This window comes from Salmo trutta, unplaced genomic scaffold, assembly GCF_901001165.1.
Source record: "Salmo trutta unplaced genomic scaffold, fSalTru1.1, whole genome shotgun sequence".
Taxonomy (NCBI): Eukaryota; Metazoa; Chordata; class Actinopteri; order Salmoniformes; family Salmonidae; genus Salmo; species Salmo trutta.
In genome coordinates, this window is record NW_021822396.1 from 1 (window position 1) to 24,330 (window position 24,330).

Below are 24,330 nucleotides of genomic sequence, written 5' to 3' on the forward strand. Positions count from 1 at the left end.
ATCCCTCTCTCCCCTCTCCTTCCCTCTCTCTCCCTCTCCCTCCTCTCCCTCTCCCTCCTCTCTCTCTCTCTCTAGCCCCCATTGCAGCTGGGACGGGTCCTAACTTCTCGCTGGCCGACCTGGACAGCTCCTCCTACTACAGCATGAGCCCTGGGGCAATGAGGCGACCCTTACCCAGCACCTCCTCCAGCAGGTACACACACACATATAAACACACACACACACATATAAACACACACACCCATATAAACACACACACACACAGAAAGAGAGACACACACACACAGAGACAGACACGTACACCTGCATACACACACATATACACATACACACACACACAAACACACACACGTTTAGACACACAAGCACACGCAGTTAGGCATGCACACACACACATACACACACACACACACACACACACACACACACACACATGCTCACTTATTCCCAGAGTAAAACCCTAGTCACCCCACAGTGTGTATTTGTGCATATGTACGTTTGTGCATTCATACTAATGTGTGTGTTTAGGAGAGCATTTGTGTGTGTGTGTGTTTCTCTCAAACACATTCTGACTCGGCCTACTACTCCGGAGACAGCCCACGCACCAGGTTGAAAGAGCAGCTTTACACACAGCGCTGTGAGGCACTACTCACTGAACTGGCCTCCAACCCACCATCTCCTGCTCCATACTCACATAATGAAGGCATATGGCCCGGAATCCTTTCTAATGTAACGTGTTGCACAAGCATACAGATGTCGGATCTTAACTTGATCACTCTTTTGTCGCTGTGAATTTTCCTGATGCATCCTTGTGACTGGCTGAAAATGTGCAGTTCTCTTTCTCTCCATCTAAAATAATGTTGTCTCTCGCTCAAACGCTATAGGCCTAGGTCCTATTACTGAAACATTCAAATGTACAAAAACGTCATGTACTTTTTTACAAAGGCGACATGCAGCCATATAGATCACCGACCATCATTTTATATAGCTCAATAAGACAAGACAGATATGGGTCTCCACTGGGCTACAACATTCACATTAACTCAAAATGGGGTTCAATCTAGCGGTTAGTTAGGGCACATACAGTCCTACCATGTTAGCGTGGGTTCGGCATGGGTTCGATTCCGGCCTATGCCATTTTGACACAAATAATTTGATCCCCCGATTGACTTGATGTAGTTACACATTTAAAATATGGACAGTCCAGGATTATTTCCCCCTGATGTTGATAGGAAATGACCAGACACTGTTGGATAAATAGGAAGCAAATAAAACAATAAGCCAGTAGAATACACCTACATCAGTTTCATACAAAACGATTGTCCAGTACTGGGCTAGAAGTCGTGATGCTTGGAGCCTAACCTGCTGCTCAGACCACTGCACTAGTTCACAATGCTCTAGGAAGCCCTGAGAATACTGGATGGTATGAGGTCGGATGGTTTGCAGACCCTTCCCCAAACCACAGCCTCCTCGGGACGAAACTTCATGGTATAGCCTACAAACACCGCATCCAGCTGCTCCCTGGCGACAATTGTACATTTTAAATATCTATTCAAATGATTTTCCTCCTGCGACGGAATGGGTCGGTGAGATCTGACTTCTGTACACACACATATTCTGTGCTATGGTTAAACTTGCGCATGTTAAATACGCATGTGTTTGCATATCAAACCAAATCAAATGTTATTTGTCACATAGCTGAATACAACAGGTGTAGACCTTACCGTGAAATGCTTACTTACAAGCCCTTAACCAACAATGCTGTTCAAGAAAGAGAGTTAAGAAAATATTTACTAAATATACTAAAGTAAAAAATGTAATTAAATCAAAAGTAACACAAGAAAATGACATAACAATAACGAGGCTATATACAGGGGGTACTGGTACCGAGTCAATGTGCGGGGGGGGTACAGGTTAGTCGAGGTAAAGTGACTATGTATAGATAATAAATAGTGAGTAGCAGCAGTGTAAAAACAGAGGGGTGAGGGGTCAATGTAAATAGTCCGGGTGGCCATTTGATTAATTGTTCAGCAGTCTTATGGCTTGGGGGTAGAAGCTGTTAAGGAGCCTTTTGGTTCTAGACTTGGCGCTCCGGTACCGCTTGCCGTGCGGTAGCAGAGAGAACAGTCTATGATTTGGGTGACTGGAGGCGGACAATTTTATAGGCCTTCCTCTGACACCGTCTAGTATGTGTGTGTGTGTGTGTGTGTGTGTGTGTGTGTGTGTGTGTGTGTGTGTTATGCACGTGTGTGTGTGGGTGTGTGTGTGTGTGTGCAAGAGCATGTGTACCCATACACACATTTGTGCGTGTGTACGTCTCCACATATCCATGTCAGTGTGTAAGCTCACATACACCACCAGCCTCTCTCTCTCCGGTCAGCCTTCCTTCCTGTCAAAGCAAACAGGTCTGAACAAGGAGGCAGTGTGTGGACACGCTCGGCCCTGATTACGTGATTACCAGGAAAGCTCACCAGCAGACATCACATTCACAAATAAATGGCAGAACCAACGGCAAGGGAAATAACTCACTGGTCTAAGTGTGCATCCCAAGTGGAACACTGTTACCTATATAGTGCACTACTTCTAACCAGAGCCCGTATTGGCCCTGGTCAAAAGTGGTGCACTATAATGGGAATAGGGTGCCATTTGGGACCTACTCCTAGCCTCACTAACAGAGACAGATATACTGTACACACACCAGCACCAAACCACAGTCCGTCTTTGACTGGGGGGAGAGTTTCAGTGTTTGACTGGGGGGAGAGTTTCAGTGTTTGACTTGGGGGAGAGTTTCAGTGTGTGACTGGGGGGAGAGTTTCAGTGTTTGACTGGGGGGAGAGTTTCAGTGTGTGACTGGGGGGAGAGTTGCAGTGTGTGAGTGGGGGGAGAGTTTCAGTGTGTGACTGGGGGGAGAGTTTCAGTGTGTGACTGGGGGGAGAGTTTCAGTGTTTGACTGGGGGGAGAGTTTCAGTGTTTGACTGGGGGGAGAGTTTCAGTGTTTGACTGGGGGGAGAGCTTCAGTGTGTGACTGGGGGGAGAGTTTCAGTGTGTGACTGGGGGGGAGTTTCAGTGTTTGACTGGGGGGGAGAGTTTCAGTGTTTGACTGGGGGGAGAGTTTCAGTGTGTGACTGGGGGGAGAGTTTTAGTGTTTGACTGGGGGGAGAGTTTCAGTGTTTGACTGGGGGGAGAGTTTCAGTGTTTGACTGGGGGGAGAGTTTCAGTGTTTGACTGGGGGGAGAGTTTCAGTGTGTGACTGGGGGGAGAGTTTCAGTGTGTGACTGGGGGGAGAGTTTCAGTGTTTGACTGGGGGGAGAGTTTCAGTGTTTGACTGGGGGAAGAGTTTCAGTGTTTGACTGGGGGGAGAGTTTCAGTGTGTGACTGTGGGGAGAGTTTCAGTGTGTGACTGGGGGGGGACAGCTTCAGTGTGTGACTGGGGGGACAGCTTCAGTGTGTAACTGGGGGGGGACAGCTTCAGTGTGTGACTGGGGGGGACAGCTTCAGTGTTTGACTGGGGGGGACAGCTTCAGTGTGTGACTGGGGGGGAAAGCTTCAGTGTGTGACTGGGGGGGACAGCTTCAGTGTGTGACTGGGGGGGACAGCTTCAGTGTGTGACTGGGGGGGACAGCTTCAGTGTGTGACTGGGGGGGACAGCTTCAGTGTTTGACTGGGGGGGACAGCTTCAGTGTGTGACTGGGGGGGACAGCTTCAGTGTGTGACTGGGGGGGACAGCTTCAGTGTGTGACTGGGGGGGACAGCTTCAGTGTTTGACTGGGGGGGACAGCTTCAGTGTGTGACTGGGGGGGGACAGCTTCAGTGTGTGACTGGGGGGGACAGCTTCAGTGTGTGACTGGGGGGGACAGCTTCAGTGTTTGACTGGGGGGGATAGCTTCAGTGTGTGACTGGGGGGGACAGCTTCAGTGTTTGACTGGGGGGGACAGCTTCAGTGTGTGACTGGGGGGGTCAGCTTCAGTGTGTGACTGGGGGGGACAGCTTCAGTGTTTGACTGGGGGGGACAGCTTCAGTGTGTGACTGGGGGGGTCAGCTTCAGTGTTTGACTGGGGGGGACAGCTTCAGTGTTTGACTGGGGGGGACAGCTTCAGTGTTTGACTGGGGGGACAGCTTCAGTGTGTGACTGGGGGGGACAGCTTCAGTGTGTGACTGGGGGGGACAGCTTCAGTGTGTGACTGGGGGGGACAGCTTCAGTGTGTGACTGGGGGGACAGCTTCAGTGTTTGACTGGGGGGGACAGCTTCAGTGTTTGACTGGGGGGGACAGCTTCAGTGTGTGACTGGGGGGGACAGCTTCAGTGTGTGACTGGGGGGGACAGCTTCAGTGTGTGACTGGGGGGGACAGCTTCAGTGTTTGACTGGGGGGGACAGCTTCAGTGTTTGACTGGGGGGGACAGCTTCAGTGTTTGACTGGGGGGGACAGCTTCAGTGTTTGACTGGGGGGGACAGCTTCAGTGTGTGACTGGGGGGGACAGCTTCAGTGTTTAACTGGTTCCAGGTGGAACCACATGGAGACTAGACACCAAGTTTGCAATCAAACTGAATATAGGATTTATGAAAATAGAAAATGACAGATACATTTCTGTAGATTGTTCTTTGTATAGCACTTAAAACGCAATTTAACTATCAGACATTAACCCTGGTGTGTGTGTGTGTGTGTGTGTGTGTGTGTGTGTGTGTGTGTGTGTGTGTGTGTGTGTGTGTGTGTGTGTCCGTCCGTCCGTCCGTCCGTCCGTCTGTCCATGTGTGTGTCCCCGTCCAGCTCGGCCAAGAGGATCAAGTGTATGGAGGACGAGGTGGACAGTCCAGGAGAAGAGTCCTACTACCCAGGCCAGGGTCGCTCCCCGGGCAGCGGCAGCCAGGCCAGCAGCTGGCACGAAGTGGAAACAGGTACGTACTGCTGTAAACTGCCAAACAACCTACCCGACTGGTGCCAACACTCCTGTAACACATGCTTACCCTGTCCCTCATACCCTCCCTACTCTGACCCTGTCCCTGATACCCTCCCTACTCTGACCCTGTCCCTCATACCCTCCCTACTCTTACCCTGTCCCTAATACCCTCCCTACTCTTACCCTGTCCCTGATACCCTCCCTACTCTTACCCTGTCCCTCATACCCTCCCTACTCTTACCCTGTCCCTGATACCCTCCCTACTCTTACCCTGTCCCTGATACCCTCCCTACTCTTACCCTGTCCCTGATACCCTCCCTACTCTTACCCTGTCCCTCATACCCTCCCTACTCTTACCCTGTCCCTCATACCCTCCCTACTCTTACCCTGTTCCTGATACCCTCCCTACTCTGACCCTGTCCCTGATACCCTCCCTACTCTGACCCTGTCCCTCATACCCTCCCTACTCTTACCCTGTTCCTGATACCCTCCCTACTCTTACCCTGTTCCTGATACCCTCCCTACCTCTTACCCTGTTTCTGATACCCTCCCTACTCTGACCCTGTCCCTCATACCCTCCCTACTCTTACCCTGTTCCTGATACCCTCCCTACCTCTTACCCTGTTTCTGATACCCTCCCTACTCTTACCCTGTCCCTGATACCCTCCCTACTCTGACCCTGTCCCTCATACCCTCCCCACTCTTACCCTGTCCCTGATACCCTCCCTACTCTTACCCTGTCCCTGATACCCTCCCTACTCTTACCCTGTTCCTGATACCCTCTCCACTCTTACCCTGTCCCTGATACCCTCCCTACTCTTACCCTGTTTCTGATACCCTCCCTACTGTTAGCACTGTGACTGAACATAGCTTTTCTTCTCTGCTAGAGACATATAGTATGTTTGGGGAGGAAGTGGACTGACAGGAGAGTGTGTGTGGGAATGTGTGTGTCAAGAGTGAGAATGCAGGGTTGTTTGCGTGCGTGACTGGTAAAAATGCAGGATTGTGAGTGTGAGGGTGAGAATCGTGTGCGTCCTGTGTCTTCCCTGTCTGTCTTTCAGTGCATTTCTATCTCACATGGTCACATTTTTCAGATGCCTGGGATGGTCAGAACCACCTTCCAACGTCATATACTTTTTTACAAAGGCCATCTGTCTTGATGGGATTAACAATGATGGGATTAACAATGATGGGATTAACAATGGCATTAATGCTAACACATTGAAAACCATGTGGGGGGGGGGGGATATAGGGCCCCCGCAGGAATAGTCCAAGAGGCGTATGTGTGTGTTCCACACCCTGTATCCTGTCCTTATGTATGACAGGATGTGTATGTGTGTGTGTGTGTACCCCTCTGTGTGTCAATGTTTGTCACGTGTGTGTGTGTGTGTGTGTGTGTGTGTGTGTGTGTGTGTGTGTGTGTGTGTGTGTGTGTGTGTGTGTGTGTGTGTGTGTGTGTGTCATACCACAATGCCTTAGGCTGGTGGGCTGTAAATCACTCAGGGTCCTCCTCCCGCGCTTCAGTGGCTTCACTCTGTCACACACACACACACACACACACACACACACACACACACACACACACACACACACTCACACTCACACTCACACTCACACACACACACACACACACACACACACACACACACACACACACACACACACACACACACACACACACTGTCCCTATATGTCTCCCTGTATCTTCTCACCTTTTCTACTCTCTGCTCCCCTTCTTATTTATACTGAGCTAAAATAGAAAAGCAATATGCAACGATTTCAAAGATTTTACTGAGTTACAGGTCATGTAAGGAAATCAGTCACTTGAAATAAATTCATTAGGCCCTAATCTATGGATTTCACATGACTGGGAATATAGATAGGTCACAGATACCTTAAAAAAACAGGTAGGGGTTTGGATCAGAAAACCAGTCAGTATCTGGTGTGACCACCATTTTTCTCATGCAGCGCGACACATCTCGTACGCATAGAGTTGATCAGGCTGTTGATTGTGACCTCTGAAATGTTGTTTCACTCTTTAATGGCTGTGCGAAGTCGCTGGATATTGTCGGGAACTGGAACACGCTCTTGTACACATCAATCCAGAGCATCCCACACGTGCTCAATGGCTATCATGTCTGGTGAATATGCAGGCCATGGAAGAACTGGGACATTTTCAGCTTCCATTCAATTGTGTTCGTTGTTCGTAGCTGGGGGCACTCTGTTCACAACGTTGACATCAGCAAACCGCTCGCCCACACAACACCATACTACAGGTGCTCTGTGGTTGTGAAGCCAGTTGGACATACTGACAAATTCTCTAAAATGACAGAGGCAGTTTATGGTAGAGAAATGAACATTACATTCTCTGGCAACAGCTCTGGTGGGCATTCCTGCAGTCAGCATGCCAATTGCACGCTCCCTAAAATGTTGAGACATCTGTGGTATTGTGTTGTGTGACAAAACGGCACATTTTAAAGTGGCCTTTTATTGTACCCAGCACAAGGTGCACCTGTGTAATTTTCATGCTGTTTAATCAGCTTCTTGATATGCCACACCATGTTGCGTTTATATTTTGGTTCAGTGTATATACAGTATATATATATGAAAATATATATGAATATATATATCAATACATTATATATATATATATATATATATATATATATAGATATAGATATTTTCATATATATATACTGTATATACACTGAACCAAAATATAAACGCAACATGTAAAGTGTTGGTCCCATGTTTCATGAGCTGAAATAAAAGATCTATATATATATATATATATTCGTTCGGTGTATATACAGTATATGTATATACACTGCTCAAAAAAATAAAGGGAACACTAAAATAATACATCCTAGATCTGAATGAATGAAATAATCTTATTAAATACTTTTTTCTTTACATAGTTGAATGTGCTGACAACAAAATCCCACACAAATAATCAATGGAAATCCAATTTATCAACGCATGGAGGTATGGATTTGGAGTCACACTCAAAATTAAAGTGGAAAACCACACTACAGGCTGATCCAACTTTGATGTAATGTCCTTAAAACAAGTCAAAATGAGGCTCAGTAGTGTGTGTGGCCTCCAGGTGCCTGTATGACCTCCCTACAACGCCTGGGCATGCTCCTGATGAGGTGGCGGATGGTCTCCTGAGGGATCTCCTCCCAGACCTGGACTAAAGCATCCGCCAACTCCTGGACAGTCTGTGGTGCAACGTGGCGTTGGTGGATGGAGCGAGACATGATGTCCCAGATGTGCTCAATTGGATTCAGGTCTGGGGAACGGGCGGGCCAGTCCATAGCATCAATGCCTTCCTCTTGCAGGAACTGCTGACACACTCCAGCCACATGAGGTCTAGCATTGTCTTGCATTAGGAGGAACCCAGGGCCAACCACACCAGCATATGGTCTCACAAGGGGTCTGAGGATCTCATCTCGGTACCTAATGGCAGTCAGGCTACCTCTGGCGAGCACATGGAGGGCTGTGCGGCCCCCCAAAGAAATGCCACCCCACACCATGACTGACCCACCGCCAAACCGGTCATGCTGGAGGATGTTGCAGGCAGCAGAACGTTCTCCACGGCGTCTCCAGACTCTGTCACGTCTGTCACATGTGCTCAGTGTGAACCTGCTTTCATCTGTGAAGAGCACAGGGCGCCAGTGGCGAATTTGCCAATCTTGGTGTTCTCTGGCAAATGCCAAACGGCCTGCACGGTGTTGGGCTGTAAGCACAACCCCCACCTGTGGACGTCGGACCCTCATACCACCCTCATGGAGTCTGTTTCTGACCGTTTGAGCAGACACATGCACATTTGTGGCCTGCTGGAGGTCATTTTGCAGGGCTCTGGCAGTGCTCCTCCTGCTCCTCCTTGCACAAAGGCGGAGGTAGCGGTCCTGCTGCTGGGTTGTTGCCCTCCTACGGCCTCCTCCACATCTCCTGATGTACTGGCCTGTCTCCTGGTAGCGCCTCCATGCTCTGGACACTACGCTGACAGACACAGCAAACCTTCTTGCCACAGCTCGCATTGATGTGCCATCCTGGATGAGCTGCACTACCTGAGCCACTTGTGTGGGTTGTAGACTCCGTCTCATGCTACCACTAAAGTGAAAGCACCGCCAGCATTCAAAAGTGACCAAAACATCAGCCAGGAAGCATAGGAACTGAGAAGTGGTCTGTGGTCACCACCTGTAGAACCACTCCTTTATTGGGGGTGTCTTGCTAATTGCCTATAATTTCCATCTGTTGTCTATTCCATTTGCACAACAGCATGTGAAATTTATTGTCAATCAGTGTTGCTTCCTAAGTGGACAGTTTGATTTCACAGAAGTGTGATTGACCTGGAGTTACATTGTGTTGTTTAAGGGTTCCCTTTATTTTTTGGAGCAGTATATATATATATACACAGTACTTGTCAAAAGTTTGGACTCATTCCAGTGTTTTTCTTTATTTTTACTATTTTCTACATAATAGTGAAGACATCAAAAACTATGAAATAACACATATGGAATGATGTAGTAACCAAAAAAAGTGTTAATTAAATCAAAATATATTTTATATTTGAGATTCTTCAAAGTAGCCATCCCTTTGCCTTGATGACAGCTTTTCACACTCTTGCCATTCTCTCAACCAGCTTTAACTGGAATGCTTTTCCAACAGTCTTGAAGGATTTTCCACATATGTTGAGCACTTGTTGGCTGCTTGTTTCTTCACTCTGCGGTCCAACTCATCCCAAACCGTCTCAATTGGGTTGAGGTCGGGGGATTGTGGAGGCCAGGACATCTGATGCAGCACTCCATCAATCTCCTTCTTGGTGTAATAGCCCTTACACAGCCTGGAGGTGTGTTGGGTCATTGTCATGTTGAAAATCAAATTATTGTCCCACTATGCGCAAAACAGATGGGATGGCGTATCGCTGTAAAATGCTGTGGTAGCCATTCTAGTTCAGTGTGCCTTGAATTCTAAATAAATCACAGACAGTCAAAGCACCATCACACCACCTCCTCCAAGCTCACAGTGGGAACTACACATGCGGAGATCATCCGTTCACCTACTCTGCGTGTCACAAAGACATGGCGGTACTTTTGACTGGTACTGTATATATATATATATATATATATATATATATATATATATATATATATATATATATATATATATATCCTTTTCTTATAGCCTTACAGTGCAGAGAGAGAACACTCAAGGAGAGAAGAGACACACACACAGCTTTCTCCCTTCCTCGCAGACAATGTCACAGTAGGAAGCTCCTTATTCTCCTAATAAAAAGGGTGTGTTTTTACAGAGCTTCAATTACAGGTAGACGACAGGAGTGTGTGTCCGTGTGTGTGTGAGCCTGTGAGTGTGTGTGTGTGGAGGGGGAGTGTGTGTTTCTGTGGTGTGTGTGTGTGTGTGTGTGTGTGTGTGTGTGTGTGTGTGTGTGTGTGTGTGTGTGTGTGTGTGTGTGTGTGTGTGTGTGTGTGAGTGAGCCTGTGAGTGAGCCTGTGAGTGTGTGTGTGGAGGGGGAGTGTGTGTTTTCGTTAAAGAGGAGAGGGTGGAGTTGCCGGGTGACTCGGAGAAGAGGCCCACCTGTAGGATAAGGGGATGTACGGGGACGGGCGGTGTTTCTGTGGTGTGTGTGTGTTTCTGTGGTGTGTGTGTTTCTGTGGTGTGTGTGTGTTTGTGTGTGTGTGTGTTTCTGTGTTGTGTGTGTGTGTGTGTGTGTGTTTCTGTGTCTGTGTGTGTTTCTGTAGTGTGTGTGTGTGTTTGTGTTTGTGTGTGTGTTTCTGTGTGTGTGTGTGTGTGTGTGTGTGTGTGTGTGTGTGTGTGTGTGTGTGTGTGTGTGTGTGTGTGTGTGTTTCTGTTTCATATTCCCAGAGCTTAGGAATAAGACATGATGTGAGACCATCTCCATGAGGTAAACAGGCTGTGTGGGTATGTTTGTGTACAGAGTGAGTGTGTGTGTATTTGTGATTGCCTGTGTAACGTGACCCCGGCCCCGGTCCACCCTTATGGGAATGGAACATGCTTAATTGATGAGGTAATGCTCCATTTTCTCTCCTAACGCTACACTATATTCACCTCTTTTTCTCTCTTCTCTTTTGTTCCCTTGTTTCTTTCCCCCTTTTTCTTTTGTCTCTCAAAAGCTGGATATAAACTGCGTGGCTCGCTAGCTAGTTCGTTCATCTCAAGACAAGGTAAAGATGCATTACTCTTTCCAATTTCACCTCCTATCTTCTGTTGCCCCCCCCCTTCTCTCCACCCCCTCACCCCTCCCCTCCCCTCCAAATCAGGACATGGTTATCGAGTTTTGTGGTTGGTGTTTTGTATTGTCTAGGCTGCTGCCCCCTCCTTCCACCTTTCCCTCCCTTCACTGTGTGTGAGTGTGATAAACAAAAGAATGGGACTGAAACAGATCCTTGCGGCACACCTTAGGCCTTATACGTTATGTACTGTAGCGTGGGGTTCATGTCCATTGGAATCTTAACAGTGCACCATCATACCTACTGTAACTCTGCCCATTTTATATCTGTTAAGTGTCTCTCCGAATTTAGAAACAATTGTTAAGTGTCAAATTCACAAGGAGTTCTTTAGTGTCTTAAATTAGTTGTACGTTAAACAACAGCAACAGCTTGACTGGTAAGATGTCTTATTAAGACCCATTAAAATAAAATAAAATGTTATTGGTCACATACACATGTTTAGCAGATGTTATTGCGAGTGTAGTGAAATGCTTGCGCTTCTAGTTCTGACAGTGCAGCAATATCTAACATGTAATCTACCAATTCCACAACAACTACATAATACACACAAATCTAAGTAAAGGAATGGAATAACAATATATACATATAAATATATGGATGAGCAATGACAGAGCGGCATAGGCAAGATGCAATAGATGGTATAAAATACAGTATATACATATGAGATGAGTTATGCAAGATATGTAAACATTATTCTGAAAAGAGAGTGTGTTCTATGCTAAAGACATGGTTATAGTGAAGAGGAGTGGAACTGACAGCGTTTTAGCAACATGAAATCTTATTCAAATCTGTTCATATACACCCCCAGGAAGAATATTACACCAATTTATTTATTTTTTACATTTTCTGACAAGATATGGTAATTTTCACGTTTTCATAAATTCATAGAATGTTTGGGAATGACATATATACTAAGGAATTTGGGAACCTTCTATAGCAACATAGAGTGGGGAAGCGGCCGTGCGTTTGGACACATAATAGACACTGCAGCAAATAAAACATCTGTCTTGTCCAGGACCTGAGTCCACGCAGACCAGTGCGCCATTGCCAATCAGTAAGCCTATATGCAAATAAGCCATCTGCCACACGGGCCTGCTATCGTTCACATTGAACTGGACTGTGTGTTTACGGGCAGTAGGGCCTGCTATCGTTCACTATGAACTGGACTGTGTGTTTACAGGCAGTAGGGCCTGCTATCGTTCACTATGAACTGGACTGTGTGTTTACAGGCAGTAGGGCCTGCTATCGTTCACTATGAACTGGACTGTGTGTTTACAGGCAGTAGGGCCTGCTATCGTTCACTATGAACTGGACTGTGTGTTTACAGGCAGTAGGGCCTGCTATCGTTCACTATGAACTGGACTGTGTGTTTACAGGCAGTAGGGCCTGTCATCATTCACTTTGAACTGGACTGTGTGTTTACAGGCAGTAGGGCGCACCTTTAGATCATTAGAACGCATTCGCCAAAAGCCACAAAATACCATCACGGCTGTCTAATCATCCCCAGCTTACAATTGGATCATTCATCCCCCTCCTCTCCCCTGAAACTATTCCCCAGGTCGTTGCTGTAAATGAGAATGTGTTCTCAGTCAACTTACCTGGTAAAATAACGGTAAAATAAAATAAAAATAAAATAAAACACCTGAGGCTGAATGGATTTGGGCAAATATGTAAATACCACGGGAGTCCTCTTACATTTGAGAACTTCACAGTTCTATTGATCAAACAACCATGAAAAGGTAGGCTCTCTCTCCCTGAGTTGCCTATTCACAACAACAGGATCAACAACTAATGCTGACCAGGGTCGAGATTAGCTCAAATCTAGCGAGGGAGCATTAGATAAACCCTCTCAGCTAGCTGGCGGTCTAAATTGCCCTGATAAATGATGTGGAATAGTAGCCTGCTTGCCCTTCTGCAGCTTGCCTGCCAATGCATGCTTGTCCCAACCCACGTTTTGACAACCGAATGAGAACTTGCCTGCCTGCCCGCCCATTTGATCGATGCCAAATACATTTGATTGGCAGCTAAGAGATATGCAAACAGGTAAAGCGATTCACATTTCTTGCTAGCTAATCAAATTACATTGCAGCATCTCTAGCTGTAGCCAATGAAAAACAATATGAAGGGAAAAAGTCAATCACTCATCCACTCCTCCAATGACATGACATCCTCCCAGCAGCTAGCTAGCTAGCCAACGTTAAGCTGTTTTTAGCTTGCTAAATAAATAGCTAGTTACATAAATAGATACGCTAGCCCAGGGGTGTCAAACTCAATAGTGCACGGGCCATATTGAAACATTTCCAGGCCAGACATAGTCTATTTGTTTTTACAAAGAAACTTGTAGCTGCGGCCCAAACTGGCCATTGGTTTATTATAAAAAATATGGCGATTTATAATGTCTACTTATATGATGCTGTATATAGCATTTTAACATATTAAAATAAAGGAAGAGATAAGTAATATTTGTCCAGCCTTTGCTGCTATGATATGTTGCGACCCTAATCAAAAAGTATTTAATAACTCCAAATAACAAAAACATAGCTATAGGTTGTTGTAACGTTTAAACTTAAAACATGTTTTTCTTTTTTTGTACTGCATGTATCACTGGTGCAGTTGAATGCAGCATTGCTGTATGGGGCACTCTAAATGTATTGTAGTTGAGTAGCTAGCCTAGGCTACTGCTCAAATGTTTCTGAAATGGGCCTATTCATGGGGTTTTATTGCAGGTTTAGTTTTTTGACTATTCATTGTCAAGCTTTAATAACCGAAGCCAGACTACAACATTTTAGTAGCCTAGCTAGTGTAACAGTGTAGGTTCCGTCCCTCTCTTCGCCCCAACCTGGGCTCGAACCAGGGACCCTTGCACACATCAACAACTGACACCCCACGAAGCAACGTTACCCATCGCGCCACAAAAGCCACGGCCCTTGCAACGCAAGGGGAAACCCTACTTCAAGTCTCAGAGCGAGTGACGTCACTGATTGAAATGCTATTAGCGCGCACCACCGCTAACTAACTAGCCATTTCACATTCATCCAGCAGGCCTTGTGTGTCCTATTCATCCAGCAGGCCTTGTGTGTCCTATTCATCCAGCAGGCCTTGTGTGTCCTATTCATCTTAGCAGGCCTTGTGTGTCCTATTCAGCCAGCAGGCCTTGTGTGTCCTATTCGGCCCGCAGGCCTTGTGTGTCCTATTCATCCAGCAGGCCTTGTGTGTCCTATTCATCCAGCAGGCCTTGTGTGTCCTATTCATCCAGCAGGCCTTGTGTGTCCTATTCATCCAGCAGGCCTTGTGTGTCCTATTCATCCAGCAGGCCTTGTGTGTCCTATTCAGCCAGCAGGCCTTGTGTGTCCTATTCAGCCAGCAGGCCTTGTGTGTCCTATTCATCCAGCAGGCCTTGTGTGTCCTATTCATCCAGCAGGCCTTGTGTGTCCTATTCATCCAGCAGGCCTTGTGTGTCCTATTCATCCAGCAGGCCTTGTGTGTCCTATTCATCCAGCAGGCCTTGTGTGTCCTATTCATCCCAGCAGGCCTTGTGTGTCCTATTCATCCAGCAGGCCTTGTGTGTCCTATTCAGCCCCCAGGCCTTGTGTGTCCTATTCATCCAGCAGGCCTTGTGTGTCCTATTCATCCAGCAGGCCTTGTGTGTCCTATTCAGCCAGCAGGCCTTGTGTGTCCTATTCATCCAGCAGGCCTTGTGTGTCCTATTCATCCAGCAGGCCTTGTGTGTCCTATTCATCCAGCAGGCCTTGTGTGTCCTATTCATCCAGCAGGCCTTGTGTGTCCTATTCATCCAGCAGGCCTTGTGTGTCCTATTCATCCAGCAGGCCTTGTGTGTCCTATTCATCCAGCAGGCCTTGTGTGTGCGCCAGCCCCATTAGCTACGTTATGACTGACTTGTGATCATTTCTAGTTTGATTATATTGACGTTCCCAGACTTAGTTACATTTGTCTGTTTCTGTTCAAAATGTTGAGTCATTGAAACTGAACCAGTGCATCCTGAATGGGTGGAGGCAGCAAACAATGTACCAAACAATATACCAAACAATGCACCAAACAATGTACCAAACAATGTACCAAACAATGTACCAAACAATGCACCAAACAATGCACCAAACAATGCACCAAACAATGCACAAAACAATGTACCAAACAATGTACCAAACAATGTACCAAACAATATACCAAACAATGTACCAAACAATGTACCAAACAATGTACCAGGCCAGCTGTGATTTATTTTTGGAATTATATGAATCATGCATTGAACTGCATCCCTCTATTCTGCTAACAATGTCTTACTGTACGTCATGGAATTTATTGTCAAATAGAACCTTGGTTTTGAAGCATAAACTGAGAATTTGATATTTTTTGACTTATATAATGATTTTCTGTTTGTTTTATATCTGCAAAGTAGTTAAAAGGCTGTCAGTTCCACTTTAAACAATGTGTTGCATCCTCTGTGTATTATGGAATTCAGCGTCTCCCCCTTCACCCCTCAATTGTGTGCATTGTGGACTGTATGGGTGTTTGTGTATCTGTGTGTACATTAGCATACGTGTGTGTGTGTGCCGGAGTCTATGTCTGTGTGTGTGTATAGTGTGTGTATATGTGTCTTGGTCCCCGTGTCCTTGTTCATCTGCACACTGAGTGGGAACAGTGCAAGCTGACATGTGAATGTCCACATCACACGTCTGTCTGTTCACGTTCTCCAGATTACTGGGATTCAGATCGCACCGTCATCCCAACTTCCATTCATATCTTTTATTTCCATTACGCTGTCGTTCTCCTTTTGCCTTGGAGCACTCTGTTGTTGTTGATGCTGGATTTGGTTTGTTTGTGGTTACCGAGACGTGTCTGTGTGCGTGTGTGTGCTTGTGTGTACGTGTGTGGAAACACTTGTCGGCATTGGGACAAGTGAGACACGTCAACAGCTGCTGATGCCTCTTCTGGTGTGTGTGCGTGCGCGCCCGTGTGTGTATGTGTGTATGGACCCCTCACCGCGGTAAACAGTGTTATAATTAGACGTGTTTCATTTAAAGTGTAACCCGTGGACCGGCATGCCAGCCATTTCCCAGGTAACCCACGTCAGGTCTGAGAAACTCATATGGCCGTATCGTCTGGCTTAAATAGCCATGTGTCAGCAGGATAGTGTGTGTGTGTGTGTGTGTCTGCTTGCGAGTGTGTGTGTGTGTGTGTGTGTGTGTGTGTCTGCTTGCGAGTGTGTGTGTTTGTGTGTGTGTGTGTGTGTGTGTGTGTGTGTGTGTGTGTGTGTGTCTGCTTGCTTGCGAGTGTGTTTGTGTGTGTGTGTGTGTCTGTGTCTGTGTCTGTGTCTGTGTGTGTCTGCTTGCGAGTGTGTGTGTGTGTGTGTGTGTGTGTGTGTGTGTCTGCTTGCGAGTGTGTGTGTTTGTGTGTGTGTGTGTGTGTGTGTGTGTGTGTGTCTGCTTGCTTGCGAGTGTGTTTGTGTGTGTGTGTGTGTGTGTGTGTGTCTGTGTCTGTGTCTGTGTCTGTGTGTGTCTGCTTGCGAGTGTGTGTGGTGTTTGTGTGTGTGTGTGTGTGTGTGTGTGTCTGCTTGCAAGTGTGTGTGTGTGTGTGTCTGCTTGCAAGTGTGTCTGCTTGCGTGTGTGTGTGTGTGTGTGTGTGTGTGTGTGTGTGTGTGTCTGCTTGCAAGTGTGTCTGCTTGCGTGTGTGTGTGTGTGTGTGTGTGTGTGTGTGTGTCTGCTTGCAAGTGTGTCTGCTTGCGTGTGTGTGTGTGTGTGTGTGTGTGTGTGTGTGTGTGTGTGTGTGTGTGTGTGTGCCTGCTTGCGAGTGTGAAGGGGGTCTGAGCTGTATGTCTCAGCTGACTATTCAAGGAAGAAGTTATTAGTTCAAAGAAACATGTTGAGAAGAAAACTTACTCAATCCATATATTTGATTGGGTTAAAGGTCTGAAGCATAATCACATTCCATTGGCCGGGACCATTACCAGCAGTCTCCACCTATCAGAGAAGGCCTTGCAGCAACGTGTATCAGACATAACTGTACATTACACTGCACATCGTTGTCCCTGGCATTGATAAGGCCGTCTGTATACATGGCTGAGTCTGCCCCATTTGGTCCCACTTTGTTATAGTCTGTCTGGCTGCCGTGCTCGCCCACGTGCAAGCCCCTGAGAAAGGGCAGAGCGGGGACAGCTCAGGCCTGATTAATGAACACCGGAGAAGACTCCTCAATAGAGGGGGAGACCAATGGACAGCAGAGGAAGAGGAGAAGGAGGAGGAGGAAGAGGAGGAGGGAGATGCTTGATACTGCCTTACCAGCTGTGAGGCCTGTCAATTTGTCAGAAGAGGAAGGAGAGAGGGATGGAGAGATGCAGTCCCTCTGTGTGATAATGCCTCTGAAGGGAGAGTGTTGAGTACGGCCTGAATCTGATTCCACCTGACAGAACCTTTTCAAGTGTTCATTACTCACTCTGACTTTAGGCCCCTACACTCAATCACACACACAAGCAAGTACACACAGGCGCATGCACACACATACACACACACACACACATATAGTAAAGAACGCACACAATCGCTCTCTCATACACAGTCAACCCACCACAAGTTCCCACACACTATAGCTTATGGCTCCCAGTCTCTCCCCTATCACCACTCTCTTCTCTCTCATTCTCTCTCTACCTTTCTTTTCTCTTCTCTATGTCACTGTAACGCCATGACACACACTACATTACTTCCTGAATCACATGCTCCTAGAGCCCTCTAGCACACAGAGAAGACTCGTCTGGAATAGCATTGTGAACAAGGATACACAAGCTCTTACGATACAGAAGAAGAAGCCCTTTGAAGATGAACCTGACCACTATCCCACAGTTCAGCCTGTGACTCCAGCCCAGGTCTAAGCCTCCTGCCCCTCCTGCCCCTCCAGCCTCCCATGTTGCTCTGTCCACTCTATCCTATCAGAGGGACCAGCCCGGCGGGCCTCTGAAGCTAATAACGCTACTTAAAAAGGCAGGTGAAATAACGAATGAAGGAGTGGGCTGAGGTTTCTCCTTCTGAAGCCACCCCGCGTTTGGTCTGGGCCTTTTATCAGCTGCCTGTGGGAACATGGGATTGGTGAGATTGGTTCGTGCACCAAACGAGTCTTCGGATTTAAAACGGTGACTCTGATGTTTTTTTCCTGTTTGATCGTGCTCTCTCTGGGATTTGTGGTTGCTGTTGTTATTGTTTATGTCATGTTGGGGCTACTAGCTTTGGTCTAAGAAAATATATACATATATGGACATCCAATGGCTTTGGAGCAGGTCCTGGAGATCAAAGTATACATTAAGCAATATGTCTAGAAGAAGCCATTTCAACCCTTATTGGTATTCATCAGGTGAATGAGTGTTTCTGGGGTGGCGAGGGTTGTGTGCTTGTGAGCTGTTGTAGAGCTGTTATTGAGTGAAACTGTGTTGGATGTGGGTTTATCGACCTGTGTGTGTCTGTCTGTGTAACCTTCTGTGTCTTGCTAGCTGGTGTCCTTTCCATGGTGTCTGTATGGCCTCATCTGTTTGTATTGAAAGCACCCAACCCATCCTCCAACCTGCCCCCACTTCAAAGAAGTTGCCCCTAACTGGTCCAAGATCAGATTTATTTACCTAATGGTTAAGGCTAAAATTGTGTAATTTGATCCTGTGCTTAGGGGCAACTTCTACAAACTCAGTTTGATCGAGCAGTCTTCTTCAGAAACCCCTCTTTACCCAAGGGAGGCATGTCCCTGTCTCTTTCTTTGTCTGTCTCTCTCTTTATCTCCCTCTCTCACTCGCCTGAAAGGGGGAAGGAGTCTGAGAGGGCTGGAGAAACCAAGGTTTCTTCATCATTTAGGACTAAACTACCACACACACTTATCACACACACCTCAGTCCCTTAACACAGAAACAGGGACCTGGACACCTCAGTCCCTTAACACAGAAACAGGGACCTGGACACCTCAGTTCCTTAACACAGAAACAGGGACCTGGACACCTCAGTTCCTTAACACAGAAACAGGGACCTGGACACCTCAGTCCCTTAACACAGAAACAGGGACCTGGACACCTCAGTCCCTTAACACAGAATCAGGGACCTGGACACCTCAGTCCCTTAACACAGAATCAGGGACCTGGACACCTCAGTTCCTTAACACAGAAACAGGGACCTGGACACCTCAGTCCCTTAACACAGAAACAGGGACCTGGACACCTCAGTCCCTTAACACAGAAACAGGGACCTGGACACCTCAGTCCCTTAACACAGAAACAGGGACCTGGACACCTCAGTTCCTTAACACAGAAACAGGGACCTGGACACCTCAGTCCCTTAACACAGAAACAGGGACCTGGACACCTCAGTTCCTTAACACAGAAACAGGGACCTGGACACCTCAGTTCCTTAACACAGAAACAGGGACCTGGACACCTCAGTCCTGCTGCTTCCAAGACGAGCTACAAAATGTGAACATCCACCTCTCCTTTGTGCACGCTCTTTTCGGGATGTCGGAATATTTGTCACATATGCCGAATACAACCTTACAGTGAAATGATTACTTTCGAGCCCCTAACCAACAATGCCGTTTTAAGAAAAATAAGAGTTAAGAAAAATATTTACAACAATAAAATAACAATAACGAGGCTTTATACAGGGGGTACCAGTACCGAGTCAATGTGCGGGTTAGTCTTCAAAAAGAAGAAGGAAAGAAGCAGAGGAGAGACATTATTAGGAAAGCTTTCTTCTAAGACAAATATTTTAGCAGCTAAAGTCATTGTGTTTTTTAGCTGCATTCGTTTTATCTCGACTGACGTGCCGGGTATGCAGAGTTTCCACAATTGAATTTTCAATTATTCATTATTTTCATCACAATTCATTTTTCTGGGTAATATCTTAATACACTGCTCAAAAAAATAAAGGGAACACTTAAACAACACAATGTAACTCCAAGTCAATCACACTTCTGTGAAATCAAACTGTCCACTTAGGAAGCAACACTGATTGACAATACATTTCACATGCTGTTGTGCAAATGGAATAGACAACAGATGGAAATTATAGGCAATTAGCAAGACACCCCCAATAAAGGAGTGGTTCTGCAGGTGGGGACCACAGACCACTTCTCAGTTCCTATGCTTCCTGGCTGATGTTTTGGTCACTTTTGAATGCTGGCGGTGCTTTCACTCTAGTGGTAGCATGAGACGGAGTCTACAACCCACACAAGTGGCTCAGGTAGTGCAGCTCATCCAGGATGGCACATCAATGCGAGCTGTGGCAAAAAGGTTTGCTGTGTCTGTCAGCGTAGTGTCCAGAGCATGGAGGCGCTACCAGGAGACAGGCCAGTACATCAGGAGACGTGGAGGAGGCCGTAGGAGGGCAACAACCCAGCAGCAGGACCGCTACCTCCGCCTTTGTGCAAGGAGGAGCAGGAGGAGCAGTGCCAGAGCCCTGCAAAATGACCTCCAGCAGGCCACAAATGTGCATGTGTCTGCTCAAATGGTCAGAAACAGACTCCATGAGGGTGGTATGAGGGCCCGACGTCCACAGGTGGGGGTTGTGCTTACAGCCCAACACCGTGCAGGACGTTTGGCATTTGCCAGAGAACACCAAGATTGGCAAATTCGCCACTGGCGCCCTGTGCTCTTCACAGATGAAGCACATGTGACAGTCGTGACAGAGTCTGGAGACGCCGTGGAGAATGTTCTGCTGCCTGCAACATCCTCCAGCATGACCGGTTTGGCGGTGGGTCAGTCATGGTGTGAGGTGGCATTTCTTTGGGGGGCCGCACAGCCCTCCATGTGCTCGCCAGAGGTAGCCTGACTGCCATTAGGTACCGAGATGAGATCCTCAGACCCCTTGTGAGACCATATGCTTGTGCGGTTGGCCCTGGGTTCCTCCTAATGCAAGACAATGCTAGACCTCATGTGGCTGGAGTGTGTCAGCAGTTCCTGCAAGAGGAAGGCATTGATGCTATGGACTGGCCCGCCCGTTCCCCAGACCTGAATCCAATTGAGCACATCTGGGACATCATGTCTCGCTCCATCCACCAACGCCACGTTGCACCACAGACTGTCCAGGAGTTGGCAGATGCTTTAGTCCAGGTCTGGGAGGAGATCCCTCAGGAGACCATCCGCCACCTCATCAGGAGCATGCCCAGGCGTTGTAGGGAGGTCATACAGGCACGTGGAGGCCACACACACTACTGAGCCTCATTTTGACTTGTTTTAAGGACAATACATCAAAGTTGAATGAGCCTGTAGTGTGGTTTTCCACTTTAATTTTGAGTGTGACTCCAAATTCAGACCTCCATAGGTTGATAAATTGGATTTCCATTGATTATTTTTGTGTGATTTTGTTGTCAGCACATTCAATTATGTAAAGAAAAAAGTATTTAATAAAATGATTTCATTCATTCAGATCTAGGATGTGTTATTTTAGTGTTCCCTTTATTTTTTTGAGCAGTATATAATTCAAAATCGCATGTCCGCCTCGAGCAGTACAGTAGTTTATGCCACACTCTGTTGGGCCCTGACCACTTCCCCTGTCCTCCCCTTAGCCTGCCCTCCAGCCCCTCTTGCACTCACTCCCCACGTCCCCCTCTCTGCCATCTCTCACCTGTGAGCCCAGAGAGCCTCCATGACATTGCCTTATTAAATTGCACTTATCAATCATTCTTACCAGGGATGCCACCGTCCACCACATTAAAGAAGTCAGAGAAGTGTGGTTTCAGCAGCCCTGTCGTGCCTTTGCAGACCACTTCCTACTCCCCTCGAACGGCATTCACACATCATCATCAGCCTGTTATTCCAGGACCTAGAGGTAAAGTCCTCCCTGTACTCCCCAGTCCCCCCATTCACACATCATCATCAGCCTGTTATTCCAGGACCTAGAGGTAAAGTCCTCCCTGTACTCCCCAGTCCCCCCATTCACACATCATCATCAGCCTGTTATTCCAGGACCTAGAGGTAAAGTCCTCCCTGTACACCCCAGCCCCCCCCCCCCCGGCCCCCTTTCACTCATCATCATCAGGACCTAGAGGTGAGGTCCCAACTCCCTTATACTCACCAGTCCTTTCCCACCCCGACCTTGTCCTCCCTGCCTCACCCTCTCCACCCCAACCATGTCCTCCCTGCCTTCCTGCCGAAATCGTGTCATTAAGTGGTATAACTGTCAGATTAAATTATGTCATTATGTGGTATAACTGTCAGATTAAATTGTCATTATGTGGTATAAGAGTCAGATTAAATTGTGGTATAACATTACGTGGTATAACTATCAAATTAAATTGTCATTATGTGGTATAACTTTCAGATTAAGTCGTGTCATTAAGTGGTATAACTGTCAGATTAAGTCGCGTCATTATGTGGTATAACCATCAGATTAAGTTGTGTCATTATGTGGTATAACTGTCAGATTAAATTGTGGTATAACTGTCAGATTAAATTGTGGTATAACTGTCAGATTAAATCATGTCATTATGTGGTATAACTGTCTGATTAAGTCGTGTCGTTAAGTGGTATAACTATCAGATTAAATTGTGTCATTAAGTGGTATAACTGTCAGATTAAATTGTGTCATTATGTGGTATAACTGTCAGATTAAGTCATGTCATTATGTGGTATAACTGTCAGATTAAATTGTGTCATTATGTGGTATAACTGTTAGATTAAATTGTGTCATTATGTGGTATAACAGTCTGATTAAATCATGTCATTAAGTGGTATAACTGTCAGATTAAGTCGTGCCATTAATTGGTATAACTGTCAGATGAAGTCTTGTCATTATGTGGTATACCTGTCAGATTAAATTGTGGAATAACTGTCAGATTAAATCATGTCATTATGTGGTAAAACTATCATATCATATTAAATCATGTCATTATGTGGTATAACTGTCAGATTAAATCGTGTCATTATGTGGTATAACAGTCAGATTAAGTCATGTTGTTATGTGGTATAACAGTCAGATTAAGTCATGTCATTATGTGGTATAACTGTCAGATTAAGTCATGTCATTATGTGGTATAACTGTCAGATTAAGTCATGTCATTATGTGGTATAACTGTCAGATTAAGTCATGTCATTATGTGGTATAACTGTCAGATTAAGTCATGTCATTATGTGGTATAACTGTCAGATTAAGTCATGTCATTATGTGGTATAACTGTCAGATTAAGTCATGTTATTATGTGGTATAACTGTCAGATTAAGTCATGTCATTATGTGGTATAACTGTCAGATTAAGTCATGTCATTATGTGGTATAACTGTCAGATTAAGTCATGTCATTATGTGGTATAACTGTCAGATGAAGTCTTGTCATTATGTGGTATACCTTTCAGATTAAATTGTGGAATAACTGTCAGATTAAATCCTGTCATTATGTGGTATAACTATCAGATTTGGGATGTTGTGTTCTACGCTAACATAAAATGCCAAAATGATGGTGTTCATTAATCTTCATCAGTCGAGACGGTTGTCATATCTATTTGGTTGACTTTAACCACCAATTTCAACTGTAATTGATTTATCATACTCAGAGATTCTTCTTCACGCACCACTTTCCCTCCTGAAATGTTAGCCGAACCCGTTGAGCCGAGAGACGTAGGTGTTGCCGCAGGGCACCACAATTTGGCAAACAAAGACTCGCGAGCCGCACGGTTCGTTAGCTCGACTTCTCGTCTTCAAAAGAGCTATTAAAACACTCCTCAGCCTTCTCCTCCCATGGATTTATGCAGGCATGCACGCCCGCGCACACACACTCACACAGCTACCTGTTGATATCTCTCCCCCACAAACCACCCGTCATAATAAGGGAGGCTTTTTCGTTTAATCACTGCTTTTATTATTAAATTAATCCACCTTTGTATATAATATTTTTTTTTAGGAAAAGTTGGCAGTGAAATAGAACAACAAGGTGGGGGCAGAAAAGGCTTGCGAACCAACGCGATTTGCAAAGTGGAACTAATCCAGAGATCTTTTCTGTTGGGCATTCAGCACCTCATGCATGCCCAGACCACAATGGAGCCCACTGCTCCCTCTCTCTCTCATCTCTCCTTCCCTCCCTCCTTTTCTCCCTCCCTTTCTCCATCTCCCGCCCGCTGTCTGAAGTCAGCCTCCAGTCTCCCCTCCCGTCCTCTCCCACGTCACCACATTTGCATATTTGACCCAG

At 46.4% G+C, this 24,330-nt stretch overlaps 1 protein-coding gene across 1 annotated transcript; it reads left to right on the forward strand.

Annotated features, from left to right (window-relative positions):
* The first annotated feature begins 67 nt into the window (after positions 1-67).
* On the forward strand, positions 68-22,146 carry LOC115182135 (nuclear factor 1 A-type-like). The gene is made up of 4 exons (XM_029743805.1): positions 68-193; positions 4,767-4,894; positions 11,055-11,105; positions 21,842-22,146. Exons 1-4 carry the CDS (start codon positions 144-146, stop codon positions 22,048-22,050), a joined length of 438 nt encoding a protein of 145 aa, XP_029599665.1. The 5' UTR covers positions 68-143; the 3' UTR covers positions 22,051-22,146.
* The last annotated feature ends 2,184 nt before the right edge of the window (positions 22,147-24,330 follow it).

Excerpts from the sequence above, each read along its gene's own strand:
- LOC115182135 (XM_029743805.1), top strand. The coding sequence starts at position 144 with ATGAGCCCTGGGGCAATGAGGCGACCCTTACCCAGCACCTCCTCCAGC. Across the intron at positions 4,895-11,054 it reads CTGGCACGAAGTGGAAACAG|CTGGATATAAACTGCGTGGC; the intron begins GTACGTACTGCT and ends GTCTCTCAAAAG. Across the intron at positions 11,106-21,841 it reads TTCGTTCATCTCAAGACAAG|GGATGCCACCGTCCACCACA; the intron begins GTAAAGATGCAT and ends CATTCTTACCAG.